The 15,304-nt window shown below is 38.1% G+C and overlaps 1 protein-coding gene across 4 annotated transcripts in view; it reads right to left on the reverse strand.

The window, feature by feature from the left end:
• The window catches only part of LOC121518306 (arrestin red cell), a 47,470-nt gene extending 36,600 nt beyond the window's left edge, over positions 1–10,870 (reverse strand). The window contains exon 1 of one of the 4 annotated variants that reach the window (XM_041800538.1): positions 10,549–10,870. In XM_041800538.1, the coding sequence (XP_041656472.1) occupies positions 10,549–10,571 (23 nt within the window). In that variant the 5' untranslated portion in view covers positions 10,572–10,870. The remainder of the gene's footprint in view (positions 1–10,548) is intronic. The other 3 variants (XM_041800537.1, XM_041800540.1, XM_041800539.1) reach the window with 3 other exon arrangements.
• Between the last annotated feature and the right edge of the window lie 4,434 nt (positions 10,871–15,304).

Below are 15,304 nucleotides of genomic sequence, written 5' to 3' on the forward strand. Positions count from 1 at the left end.
TGTTGGTGACAACAGCTGATCGCTGACTCCATCTACAACCATGTTTATATGTTCAACAGTCAAAGTGTCTGCCCCATGTTTGTCTTTCCTCCTGCCTGTTTCCTTTCCTCTCTGTTTCCACCTGTTTCCTAACAGGAAGTGACACTGAGGAGTGAGCGGCTCTGTTTGCTTAAATCTCAGCAAACGTCACAGAGGAGACGCCCTGATTGTAAAGCTCAACCAGTGAAGAATCAGAGAAGAAGAAAGGCTAAACAAAAAGGAGCCTGTGCTGATTTCGTCTCACCGCTCTATACAACAATACACACAGGATGTAAACAGCCTCAGATTAAAGCCCAGTCAGCACTTTAGCATCGCAGTCATCGTTTATTCAAATGTGCAGAGCAAACAACACACGGTGCTGGACTGTAGGAAATTCTCTGTGTGTGCAGAATAAAACAACAACATGTAAACAAGGCTGGAAACAAAGAGAGCCTTTAAACCCTCCAGAGCTCATTCCAGGACAGTCCTGCATTTTGTCGATTTATCTCAGATCAGAAGTCTGAAAACAGGATTTATGATTCTGATCAGGGTCTAAAGATTGTCTGGATTAACAACAGAGAAAAAAACCCAGCTCATTCGCTGCAGCTCTGACCCAGTATTTGTGATAAAAAAACTCAACCCAGAGCTGCTGGGAACCACACTTTTAAACTTTGATATCATAACAGTGAATATTATCAACACCTACATTGATATGAAGACGAAAGCAGCACATATTGTGTAATTTCTTGTTCTCAATAATAAAACTTTGAAGGCAAATCCCTGTGCAGTCCTAAAACATGTTGGCAATGCTTTGGTACCAAATTAAATACAATAAACAGAGCATCAGGGTTGTCAAGACATCAGGATTCTACGCTAAGACATGGTAGCAAAATCCTGTCAGAAGTCAGACTCCCAGTACTGGAGAACGTCGTTGGCCATGTTTCAGAGACCGTTATCTAGGCTAGAAAAGTCATCTTTAGCCGGCTAGTGATAGGATTTTACAGCAGTTTTAGTACTTCAGTACTAGGGCTGGACGATTTTGGAAAATAATCTAATTGCATATTTTTCTCCAATATTGCGATTGCAATTCAATATGTGATTATTCCTTAACATTATCTTATTCCTACAAAAGGGCTGAAAAAGTATATAAAGTATAAAAATGACGTTAGGATTTTTTTAAGACAATTCTAAAAAAAAATGGCACTTGAATGACTGCATGATATGTCAGGCATAACATCTCTGCTGCAGAAATATTAAAAACTGCTATTTCGACGCAAATTTCACGGCAAAAAAACATTGCACCTTGTGTGTTTTCAAAATTGCGGCATGCCATATTGCGATTTAATCTAATTTTAGATTAATTGCCCAGCCCTATTTAGTACTGGCACATCCAAATCAATGAGTTCTAAGGTCCTCACTAATCATTATTGTTAAAAATATATATATTAGGGATGCAGGATATTATCAGCCTGATATTGGTATCGGCAGATAAAAACATTTCTGCTGGTACTTAGATCCAACATTTTGGCCATGAATATCAGCACATATGGACTTTAAATTTGGACATATATATATACTAATAAAGGAGTGGAGTTTTAGGCTGGACCAACAGACCTATGTAAGCTGACATCTTTTTCTTTATCCATCCCAGTGTTAATTTTTGCAGCAATTTTAATTTCAGTCTTAGTTTTAGTCTTTAAATGACATACATTTTAGTTTTAGTCACATTTTAGTCATTTCTATCCTCACATTTTAGTCTTTACTTTTAGTCCAAGCATTCATTTTCTTTTCTAAATCTGGTACCAAATCATGGTAGTGTGTTCTCTGCCAAACCTGGGGTCCCTGCTTTCTACAGCTGAGAGGCAGAATAGATACAGATGCATTGTTTTTTGACAGATTTACCCACAGTGGAGAAATATCACGGATTCTGAATGTCCAACAAAAACTACATTACATTTCAGTCTAGATTTAGTCATCTTGATGAAAACTAAACTTAGTTTGTGTCAGTTTTAGTCATCACAGATCTATTTTAGTTAGTCTAAGTCTAGTTTTAGTCATCACAGATCTATTTTAGTTAGTCTAGTTTTAGTCATCACAGATCTATTTTAGTTAGTCTAGTTTTAGTCATCACAGATCTATTTTAGTTAGTCTAGTTTTAGTCATCACAGATCTATTTTAGTTAGTCTAGTTTTAGTCATCACAGATCTATTTTAGTTAGTCTAGTTTTAGTCATCACAGATCTATTTTAGTTAGTCTAGTTTTAGTCATCACAGATCTATTTTAGTTAGTCTAAGTCTAGTTTTAGTCATCACAGATCTATTTTAGTTAGTCTTAGTCTAGTTTTAGTCATCACAGATCTATTTTAGTTAGTCTAGTTTTAGTCATCACAGTTCTATTTTTGTTAGTCTAGTTTTTGCCCTGGAAAAAAAGGCTGGTGACGCTTAGTTTTAGTCATAGTTTTAGTTAACGAAATTAACACTGATTCATCTGCATTCTATAAACATTTAAAGTGGGGGTATTATGCCTTTTTCCAAGGCTTTACAGCATCTCTCTGATACCCATATAGTAGCTTCACATGGTTTACAGCTCAGAAAACTCCTCATGTTTCTCACAGTGATGTCCTGAAAAGCCCTTATTTTAACCTCCATCTGAAACGCTTCGTTTTCGCTGCTGTCTCTTACCCCCACCCACCCACCGACCTGCTTTCCTCCGATTGGCCGATTTTCTGGAGGCTGGCTGGGGGCAGGACTCAATGTTTTGTGCCCGCCCCCTCCAATATGGCTATGTTTATGTACTTGTAAACTTTGACTGAACCGGTCTGACTGAGTAAAATATGGAGAATTTTGATATACGTCCATACGTGTTAGACCCAGAGTCTGATCCTGATAGTTTGGAGAGAGAGGGGGAAGAAAACCAGCAGCAGCGAAGGATAGAGCAGGACGTATCTGTTCGGTAAGTGTTTAATTACTGTGTTACTAAATGGCTAAATGGCTAAAAGGCCTTGTGGGGGCGGTCTGTTCCACTTTGCCAGCAGACAAACCAGTCAGGAGATCGTATTGCGATGACCTCATCAGTTCGCTCCATCGAAATCTCGCCTCGGGAAGATCTCAGAGAGATTCCCAATGAACCGTTTTCATCAGTTTACAGTCTAATTCCAAGATTACTGCCACATACATTTATCTTGTGGTTTGAAAATTTGCATATGTGAAGTATGGACACCCAACACTGTGACTTTATATTTAGGTTATGTTTTAAAAATGAGAAAAGTATAATACCCCCTCTCTAAAGTGTGCTTTAAGAAAACAAGTTTGTTTCTTTTTTCATCCTCAAAGCTGAAATTGTGTTCAAAGGAGTTTTAGTTATGTAGAAGGTCTTTAATATCAGTATCAGCTAAATGAATCTGAAAATATCAGCATATCAGATATTGACAAAAATCCAATATTGTGCATCCTTAAAATGCACCATACACAGGGCCAGTGTGTGAAACTCAGCAGTGCTTCAAATCCAAGATCTGTTTGAAATATCAGGAGATAATGTAGCCGACTGTTATCATAAATGCTGTTGTTTAGTAAATCATGCTAGAACAGATGTCATGAAACCAGAGTTTCAAAGTTTAATATAAAAATAAAACATCAAAGACTGAAACCTGTTTTGGTACCACAGCTTCACATACAAACGTCCTGGAGGATCTTGGGTAGTTTCTTGTTTTCAGTATCTACACATTTAAGACAGGCCGGGTTAAAGGGAAAGACTAGTCCTCACTACCCGGACCGCCCTGTGAAGCTTCTCTACTTCTTCAGGTGGTTGAAACTTCAACTTCAACATAAATCCCTGTTTAAAAGGTTCAGAGTTGTTTTACAAAGGTTTAAAACCACCAAGCAGAAGTGGCACGAGCCACCAGGTGAAATAAATGCATGCTATCAGCTAAACTGAAGTTATTTAAATTTAATTCCTGCTTTAAAACTTCCCATCAAACACACATTTAATATTTAGACCCAGCAACAACCTGCAGACAGACAGTGAGAGACAGAGACCTCATCCATTCAGCTTGTACTGTTAAAATGTACTCTCCTGATTAAACAAGAGGCTTGAATTTAACCACAATAACTAGACTTTGGGGTCACGTGTTCTCAGATCTGGGCCTGGGTTCCTAGAGTGAAAGCACCCTTAGATACCTGTAGATCATCCAGAAGTAAAGCACGCAGCAGAAGAACATCTGTCCATGTGTTCATATCACAGCAATGAGGATGGAAATCTTAGACACCCAATAAAAAGACTAATTTCTTTTTTCAGTTATCAAATACTGCAAACAAACTCATTGGTAATACTTTGGTACGAAACATGCCTGATAACATGGATGTTCAGCACTTTTATGCCTCATGTTCTAAACAATGCTTTTTCTGGTATTTGAATTATAAATATTACAGAAATGGAACGACACTTTTTAAAAACTACACTGTAAATGTTTCAAAAGAAAGGCGAACAGGAGAGGAATAATTCTCCCAAAATTTATGAGCTAACTCCTGAACACAGTCAGAAATATTGTCAACGTTTAGGTGCTAAAACCAAAAGTGGGTCACGGAGCTGTTTTCAGTGGGTCGTGAGTGTGTGCGTGGTTAAAAAAAGGACTCGCTAAAAGCCTGTGATCCTTCAGTTTTCTTCAATATTTTTGATCTGCATGCAAATACAGAATTTGTTTTTGACTTGCACATGCAAACACACAGCAGTGTATAAAAAGGCCGTACATTCAGACTAAAGCTGCACATCAGGATGCACGATGTTATGTGCATGAGGCCGGTGTCCACCCACATCACATTAAACAGGGAATTATCGTATCAGCAGATTTACCCCTAATATTGTGGCTGTGAAAATCCTCCCTATATCAGCTGTATACACAAATAAGCTATGGAAGTTTTAGTCTAGACCAGAGGTTCTCAATGTTGGGGTCGGGAACCCATTTGGGGTCCCGAGACACTGAAAAGGGGTCTCCAGTTACCTTAAAAAAACAAATTTTACCTCGTTTTCACCCCTTTTCCCACCAATGTTATCAAGCTTAACACATTTTTGCAACTTAAAACCCATTTTTTGTCAATCTTAAACCCGATCCACCACTTCTTTTCTGCAAGTTCTTGCCACTTCTAAACCAAATCTTACCCCACTGCTTATTGTTGGCTCTGTTGTCCCATTATTGCCACTATTAACCCCTTTAACCACTTTTTAAGCCAAATTTCACAATTTGACAGGACGTTTTTTTTTTGCTATTTTCTGCCTCAGCTAACCCTTTTGTTGCCAGTTTATATGAATTTCCATCCTATTTCACCAAAATTGCATCTATTTTTGCCACTTTAGTGCCATTTCAGCCACTTTTGAATCCCCTTTTACCACTTAATATGCCCATATTTGCCACTTTAACCCATCCATCCATCTTCTTCTGCCTATCCGAGATCGGGTCGCGGGGGCAGCAGCCTAAGCAGGGAATCCCAGACTTCCCTCTCTCTAGCCACTTCATCCAGCTCTTCCCAGGGGATCCCGAGGAGTTCCCAGGCCAGCCGAGCGACATAGTCTCTCCAGCGTGTCCTGGGTCTTCCCCGGGGCCTCCTCCCAGTGGGACTTGCCCAGAACACCTCACCAGGGAGGCATCCAGGAGGCATCTGGACCAGATGCCCGAGCCACCTCATCTGACTCCTCTCAACGCAGAGGAGCAGCGGCTCTACTCCGAGTCTCTCCCGGATGGCCGAGCTTCTCACCCCATCTCTAAGGGAGAGCCCAGACACCCTGTGGAGGAAAATCATTTCAACTGCCTGTATCCGCGATCTCGTTCTTTCAGTCACAACCCACCACTCGTGACCATAGGTGAGGGTGGGAACGTAGATTGACCGGTAAATCAAGAGCTTCGCCTTTCAACTCAGCTCTTTCTTCAACACGACAGACCGATGCAGAGACCACATCACTGCTGACGCCGCACCGATCCGCCTGTCGATCTCCCGCTCCATTCTTCCCTCACTCGTGAACAAGACTCCGAGATACTTGAACTCCTCCACTTGGGGCAGGATCTCATTCCCAACCTGGAGAGGGCATTTCACCCTTTTCCAACTGAGGACTATGGTCTCCGATTTGGAGGTGCTGATTCTCATCCCAGCCGCTTCACACTCAGTCACGAACCGTTCCAGTGAGAGCTGGAGGTCCCGGTCTGATGAAGCCAACAGGACCACATCATCCATGAAAGGCAGAGACCTGATCCTGAGGCCACCAAACCAGACGCTCTCAACGCCGTGGCTGCGCCTAGAAATTCTGTCCATAAAAGCTATGAACAGAACCGGTGACAAAGGGCAGCCCTGGTGGAGTCCAACACGCACCGGTAACGAGTCCGACTTACTTCCGGCAATGCGGACCAAGCTCTGGCACCGGTCGTACACGTTAACCCTTTTTTCCATTTCTTTTGGTTATTTTGTCACTTCAATCTAATTTTTGGCATTTCAAACCCATTTCTTCTACGTTTAAAATCCAATTTAACCACCTTTTCCACCATTTTTTGCCATTATTTACCCATTTAGCTATTTTTTATTTATTTTAATTCTGTTTTCAACAAAAGGATTTACATGTTAAAAGATGCTACCCACTACACAAATGAATTAAAATTTTTGTCTTTCATATGAGTGGTTATTATTCAGGTTAAATATAAAATACCACAGCTTAACTTTACAATGGACCATGATTTTGCTGCCCCCCAGTTTGGCTGGGCCCCAGAAAGTTCTCATCAGATATCAGCATTGGCTAAATTTAATTTGTAAATATTGGCATAATGGATATCCACAATTATCCAGTATCTTGCATCCCAACTGCACAATTTTGTACTCTACCATTGTTAATATACTGAACAGTATTGCAAATTGTGATTGAGTTTAATTAAATCTATGAATGGTATCACTACTCTACTTGATTGGCTATCAAGGAAAACGCAGTAGTAGCATAAAAAAAAAAATTTTAAAAACTGAATTAATAAAGTACAGCTTTATAAATAACTAACCTAAATATTGTCTTTAAAAAAAAAGGGGGGGGGGGGTTGAAAATAAAGGTACTTCTATAAAGTGCAGCAGTAGCACTACTGTAAACTTAAAGGCCTCTCTGCAGGCATTTTAGTAAACCTTTACAGTACTCCTTAGACAAAATAATTGAGCCTTACAATTTGGACTGCAATACAATGGATTGTGCAGCAATAAATAAATGTACATTTAAGTAACACTTTTTTAAATGCATTAAAGCCGATCAATTATACAATTATATTTATAATTTTGTATTTGAAAGCAAAAAGAAAATGCATTATTGTCAACTTTTGCATGCAAATGCAGAATTTATCTTTGAGGGATGTGAAAAAAAAAACGAAACATTCAAACAAGATGGCACATTTAAGAGCCATAAAACTAGTGATGCACCAGTGCATTGGTGGAACATCAGCATCAGCCGATGGTAGCTCCGTGATTCCTCATCAGCCCATCGGCAAAAAATCTGACATGCAAAAACAACAGCTGCCAAAGTTTGTCAAACATTGAAAATAGATGAATCTGAAGTGCATGCTGTTGTGAGAGGAAATGCTCAAATATGGCGAAAGCAATGATTGCAGTCTGACAAGTTTTTGCTGCATGCACCCTCCAGCTCTCTGTCCGGATCAGCTGTTTGCAGCGAACATCGTCTCTGGTGAAGTTGAAATTGGCCAAAATAGTGGGACACTTAAAAAATCCTACTATCCTACTCTTGCCAGAAGGCCGTACTGATTCAGTCGAAATGAGGCTGCTGATGTGATCCTCTCAGTAAGAGCCCAGTAACGTCTTTTTATTCAAGGAGGTAGACTGGATTCACATTGTTTAAACTTACTAAACTACAACTAAAGACTACTTAGTTACAGCGTTTGCAAAAGATTGAAACAAAAAAAGGCACGCCCATCCTGAATGAGAAGAGCAACAGATGCCCTGTTTATACGACATTTTGCTTCATTTTCCATTTTCGTTTCCAAAAAGTTCCACGTTCAGATGGCAACGTTTTCAAAACGATCTCCGTTCACATGAGACTGCAGGAAACACCAAAAACGATGTAGTATACATGCCTGGCCAGTAGATGGCGGTGTGATTTTCGTGCCTGCACCAGATTCTGACTCGACCTATACACCTATGTCTCCACTGATCCAAGTGATGGTGGAGTAAATCAACACTTTGTTGGAGAAGTACAGTTAAATTCAAAAGAGTGAGGAGCACAAACAGTGCACCGATGTCAGCCATTTTTGTTTTGGGCTTCCTGTCCGTGCATGCGTTATAGGCCTACTCACTTGTGGATATTCACTGCAGCCGCAGTGCACATGTCCGTTTTCAGAAAGTGCCGGTTTCCCTGTTTACATGAAGACAGAGACAAGGGCATTTTGAAAAACTTCCACGCTGGAGCCCATTTCCAAAAAGTTCAGTTTCCAGGCACCAAAACACCGTTGTCGTGTAAACGGACAGCCAAAACACTACAAAACTTTTGCGTTTTCACACAAAAACGTCATCCTGTAAACAGGGCAAGAATGAGGTGTGACAAGCAGAGAGGATAATCTATGTAGAGAATAACATGCATCTGACTAAGACGTTTACTTGGGAGGTCAATTTTTTACATCACTACATTTTTAAATGAGATATAGGATTAACCAGGATTGTTTTAACATTATACTTTATGTTAAGGTCTATTTAAAAAGAAAACAGGTGATCTATCTCAGGCTAAAGAGGCGATGCTGCAGGTACTATTATTTTTTTTAAGCATCTTTCATTGTAAAATCAGCTGAAATAAGATATTCTACTGTGGATTTATTACTCTGGATTTGTCCCTCCAAAGTGAAAAAGGCAATGTAATAAGAAAAACCAGCATCGGCCCTGATTTTCACAAATGGTGCATCACTACTGTCGTTTAGGGCAAGTAATCGCAAGTTAGATTAAAGCAGGTGTAATATTTCTTTAACCTGAAATTTGTGTCAAATACCAGTTCAGATTTTTTTGCAGCAGTGATGCTATGCATTATATATCATGCAATCATTCTTGTGCAGTATTTTAAGAAAAGACTAAAGATACTTTAAAAAATGTTTTTCCCTACTTTAATATTGTGTCAGTTATAGTATTGAATGAACTACTGCTTGTTTTTGTTGTGAAATGCACAAGATGAGGAACTTAAGAAATAATCGCTTATTAGATCAACATTGAGTAAAAAACAAAAAAAAAATCGCAATTAGATTATTTCCCAAACCGTTCAGCTCTAGTGTCATTGTCTACTTTTGCATACAAATGCAGAATTTGACTCACTTGTGCAAAATATACTGCAGTGGATAAAAGGAGACCGATTAAAACGTGGCAAATTAAAGATCCATAAAATACTAAACGTGCCACTTTGTAGCATTTTAATGTAAAAGGAGAGATGACCAAAGGCTGGGTGCCCTGGACGTCTGTTTTCACGGCCCTGGTATCAAAACACGTTTGAATTTCACTAATATCACCTCAGACTGATATTCTAGTACTATGGCAACTCTCTCGTGTATGTGTAATAAATGTATGCACATTAAATAATCTAAAAGCTTCATATTATTTGTGTAAAAACCTCACAACCATTAAAACGCTGGAAAATGAAAGTATGTCAACAGAGCATCTTCATCTGTCAAAAACAACCTGAATCAGAGCCGTTATCGCCATTAATCTGCTCAATATAACTGTAAAGCATCATCGAAACCAATCTTTGTCCAAAGTAATGAGGCAACAGCTTAAATATTATCCTCTAAACTCACCAAATACATTTACGGCTAATTAGCACAAGCCTGCGGTACCCTGACACCCGAAATTAGCATCCATTAGTGCAAACTGCGCTCGCACCAAACACCGAGAAATATTACTGCATTTCAGATATTCCGTGTGTTATAATCAAGATGTAATGAATGTCTGTGCGGGTTAAGACTTACTAAAGTCTGGTATTGAATTCGGCGTTGATTCCATGTAGAAATCAGCCGTTTATTTGACAAACTTTGGAGTTAAATTGCAGATTTCCCCGGGTCGATTCCGCCCACTACGGCCGTATTTTGCAGGAAAGGCACCGTGGGAATTCCTTCTGATAAACGCTTGAAGCTGTGTGTGTTATTGGATGTATAAAATACACGTGTCAGGGTGCAGAACTGCCAAATATTCGGCTCTTTCCCCATCAGATAGGAGCGTGATCCAGATTCAGAGATTTGACAGATTTGTGAGCGGAGGCTGGAGCTAGCTAACCCCACCCTGCTGCTGGGCTAACTTCGCCTCCTCATATCAGAACCAGGTCACGGTATTAGAGATGAAGTCACGACCTGGGGGTCCCTGGATTCTCTGTGGGTCATGTTTTAAGTTTAAAGTGGGCAATTCCAAGCATCCCCGGCTGGGGAAAAGCTCCCCCGCCCGGGCCAGCAGCAGCAGCACCAACTCGGCTAACGTTAGCAAAGTGCGTGAGAGCGGATGCTAACTAGCTGTTAGCACGTTAGCTTAGCCGTCCTACCTGGTGCCCGCCTTGTCCCCCATCTCCTCGGCAGGCTGACTGCAGCAAAATCCGGACAAAATGAGCCCGAAGAGGCGGTGTGTTGTGAGTAGAAGCAGTGAGAGTCTGTGCTGCAGCTCCGTTCAGCCGTCCATCCACATCCGAGCTCTGCTAACTAGTTAGTATGCTAATTTAATTTAGCGCCGCCTCGGCTCCTCTGGCTTCCGCAAAGGCAGGATCTCTGAGTGTGTGCTGGTGTTAGTGTGTGTTTCTGAGTGTGTGCTGGTAGGGGTGTTCGTGTGTGTGTTTCTGAGTGTGTGCTGGTGTTAGTGTGTGTCTGCAGCGGCTGCAGATCACGTTGCGCAACGCTGAGTCTTCAGCAACATGACAACAAGGAGCAGCAATAATGTTGATTCATGGTAAAGACAACTGAGTCAGAGGATCGGAGATATTTAAGACTCATTACAGACCGACAAGATGATTATTAAAGCTGCAGATCACACACACCTGTTCTAACACACCTTATCGGCTTTTAGTGGCTGTAACACAGGTCCTCAACCTTTTCAGCCCTCAAAATAAAGGTGCCAGAGACCGGGGACCAGGGACCCCCCTGGACCTGAAGGAGGATGAACACAGCCGTGAATATTCTAGAATAGTCCTGTGGAGACAAGGCCGTCCATGAGGGGGGAATGAGAGAGCTTTCTGGGGCCCAGCCGACCTGGGGGCCAGCACAATCGTGGCCCACTGTAAAGTTAAACTGTGGTGTTTTATATTTAACCTGAATCATAACCGCTCTTATCAAAGAAACATTTTTAATTCATCTGTGTAGGAAGTAGCCCTCTTAACATGTAAATCCTTTTGTTATAAACAGAATTAGACTATGTTAAAAATAGCTAAAATGGGTTAATAGTGGCTAGAAATGGTGGAAAAGGTGGTGAAATTGGATTTTAAAGTAGCAGAAATGGGTTAGAAATGCCAAAAATTAGATAAAAGTGGCAAAATAACCAAAAAAGCCAAAAATTAGGTAAAAGTGGCAAAAAAAATTAGATAAAAGTGGCAAAATAACCAAAAAAGCCAAAAATTAGATAAAAGTGGCAAAATAACCAAAAGAGGGCAAAAATTAGATAAAAGTGGCAAAATAACCAAAAAAGCCAAAAATTAGGTAAAAGTGGCAAAATAACCTCCAAAAAGCCAAAAATTAGATAAAAGTGGCAAAATAACCAAAAAGCCAAAAATTAGGTAAAAGTGGCAAAATAACCAAAAAGCCAAAAATTAGGTAAAAGTGGCAAAATAACCAAAAAAGCCAAAAATTAGGTAAAAGTGGCAAAATAACCAAAAAAAGCCAAAAATTAGGTAAAAGTGGCAAAATAACAAAAAATGCCAAAAATTAGATAAAAGTGGCAAAATAACCAAAAAAGCCAAAAATTAGGTAAAAGTGGCAAAAAAAATTAGATAAAAGTGGCAAAATAACCAAAAAAGCCAAAAATTAGATAAAAGTGGCAAAATAACCAAAAGAGGGCAAAAATTAGATAAAAGTGGCAAAATAACCAAAAAAGCCAAAAATTAGATAAAAGTGGCAAAATAACCTCCAAAAAGCCAAAAATTAGATAAAAGTGGCAAAATAACCAAAAAGCCAAAAATTAGGTAAAAGTGGCAAAATAACCAAAAAAGCCAAACATTAGGTAAAAGTGGCAAAATAACCAAAAAAGCCAAACATTAGGTAAAAGTGGCAAAATAACAAAAAGAGGGCAAAAATTAGATAAAAGTGGCAAAATAACCAAAAAGGGCAAAAATTAGGTAAAAGTGGCAAAATAACCAAAAAAGCCAAAAATTAGGTAAAAGTGGCAAAATAACCAAAAAAAGCCAAAAATTAGGTAAAAGTGGCAAAATAACAAAAAAGGGCAAAAATTAGATAAAAGTGGCAAAATAACCAAAAAAGCCAAAAATTAGGTAAAAGTGGCAAAATAACCTCCAAAAAGCAAAAAATTAGATAAAAGTGGCAAAATAACCAAAAAGCCAAAAATTAGGTAAAAGTGGCAAAATAACCAAAAAAGCCAAAAATTAGGTAAAAGTGGCAAAATAACCAAAAAAAGCCAAAAATTAGGTAAAAGTGGCAAAATAACCAAAAGAGGGCAAAAATTAGGTAAAAGTGGCACAATAACCAAAAAAGCCAAAAATTAGGTAAAAGTGGCACAATAACCAAAAAAGCCAAAAATTAGGTAAAAGTGGCAAAATAACCTCCAAAAAGCCAAAAATTAGGTAAAAGTGGCAAAATAACCTCCAAAAAGCCAAAAATTAGGTAAAAGTGGCAAAATAACCAAAAGAGGGCAAAAATTAGGTAAAAGTGGCAAAATAACCAAAAAAGCCAAAAATTAGGTAAAAGTGGCAAAATAACAAAAAAAGCCAAAAATTAGGTAAAGTGGCAAAATAACAAAAAGAGGGCAAAAATTAGGTAAAAGTGGCAAAATAACCAAAAAAGCCAAAAATTAGGTAAAAGTGGCAAAATAACAAAAAAAGCCAAAAATTAGGTAAAAGTGGCAAAATAACAAAAAAAGCCAAAAATTAGGTAAAAGTGGCAAAATAACAAAAAGAGGGCAAAAATTAGATAAAAGTGGCACAATAACCAAAAAAGCCAAAAATTAGGTAAAAGTGGCAAAATAACAAAAAGAGGGCAAAAATTAGATAAAAGTGGCAAAATAACCAAAAAGGGCAAAAATTAGGTAAAAGTGGCAAAATAACCAAAAAAAAAGCCAAAAATTAGGTAAAAGTGGCAAAATAACCAAAAAAAAGCCAAAAATTAGATAAAAGTGGCAAAATAACCAAAAAGGGCAAAAATTAGGTAAAAGTGGCAAAATAACCCAAAAAAAAGCCAAAAATTAGGTAAAAGTGGCAAAATAACAAAAAAAGCCAAAAATTAGGTAAAAGTGGCAAAATAACAAAAAGAGGGCAAAAATTAGGTAAAAGTGGCAAAATAACCAAAAGAGGGCAAAAATTAGGTAAAAGTGGCAAAATAACCAAAAAAGCCAAAAATTAGATAAAAGTGGCAAAATAACAAAAAGAGGGCAAAAATGAGGTAAAAGTGGCAAAATAACCAAAAAAGCCAAAAATTAGATAAAAGTGGCAAAATAACAAAAAGAGGGCAAAAATTAGATAAAAGTGGCAAAAATTAGGTAGTTTTTTTAAGGCATCTGGAGACCCCCTCTCAGTCTCTTACGACCCCCAATGGGGTCCCAACCCCAACATTGAGAACCCCTGGGCTGTAAAATGTGATGAAAATGAGCAGGGAGGCTGTCTTTAAGCTTTAACCACAACAACATTTCATAACACATAAAAAGGAAAACATTACAACATGAAACCAGTTCATTAAATGCGAACACTTGCAGGCACATTGAGTAAAACGGGAAAGGTTGTTATGAAACGATAAAACTTTTAGAGAAACGAAAAAACATCTTGTGAAAAAGATACACATTTAATGAAATGTAAAACACAGGTAAATAATAAGTCATTTTAAAAAATCAACAAAAAAACAAGAGTATTATGTTTCACAAAACTCGAAAGCGTCCCAATCCAAAAGCCTTTGATTTGGTTAAATTAAGACACAGTTGAACACACAAACATTTCCTGAGGCAGAAAAGCAGTTCACGAAACACAAAAAACATCTAGTGAGAAACAGAAACAAAACAAGGTACCAAAATATTTGTATGAGACCATAAAACATCTCATGGAAAAAGGTGAGACAGAGGTGGAAATGTATTTTATGACACACCAAAAATAGCCAACAAACCCCCTCATGAAACACACGTTTTTCAATGACACAAAGATTATAAAACAGAAAAAAACATTTCATTTATTTATAGATTTTTTTATGACCATATTCATTTATAGAACAGGAAATCATTGCTATTATATTTTGAACTGCAAAACATTTTATGAAACAAACATTTTATGAATCACATAAAAAAAAAAATTCAAAAACTATTTAACACAAAAAATGAAAAAAATTAAACACAAAACATTTTCTTTTTCTTAAAGATGAAACAGCAAAAAAAAAAAATTCTGAAACTCAAAAACAGTTATAAAACACTATTTTTTTAAAACTATGAAACATGGAAATATTGTATGACCAAGACCAAAACATTTGATTTACAAAGCATTTAAAGACCAGAAACCTGTTACAAAACACTAAAAGTATGATACATTATTTTTTTCTCAAAAACTAGGAAACTATAAACATTAAAACAATACGAAACACAGAAACGTTTTATGACAAAAAAGTTTGAAACATGAAAAAAATAAAAATGTGTAACATAAATTTTTTCAATCATGAAACACAAACTTTAAAAAATTAAACAGAAACATTTTATGACAAAAACACTAAATGAAACACAGAGCAGGGCTTAATGAGACAGAGCTTATCAGAGCCTTTCTAACAGGATGTTGGCTGTCAGTCCGTCTCTGTCCACTCTAGTTTGTGTTTTTACAGTTTCTCTTTCCAGGATATTTTCTTTTCTCCGTATCCTGTCGGTGGGAGCTACACCAGGACCGTTACCGTCACCATCGTCGTCTGGTCATGAAGACGCTCTGCAGAGGATTTTAAAGGACTGCTGAAGGTGGATAATGCTTTACAGTGGCTGAAAACGACGACCTTTACGGGCAGTTTGATTATCAGTGAACTGTGTACCATAAGGCTGTCTTTTCATATCATCTGCTTTATAATGAATCACTCCTTTATTTCAATGATTGATCGGTACCAAGCTTTAAATATTTACATCTACTG

The sequence above is a fragment of the Cheilinus undulatus genome, linkage group 12 (genome assembly GCF_018320785.1).
Source record: "Cheilinus undulatus linkage group 12, ASM1832078v1, whole genome shotgun sequence".
Classification (NCBI taxonomy): domain Eukaryota; kingdom Metazoa; phylum Chordata; class Actinopteri; order Labriformes; family Labridae; genus Cheilinus; species Cheilinus undulatus.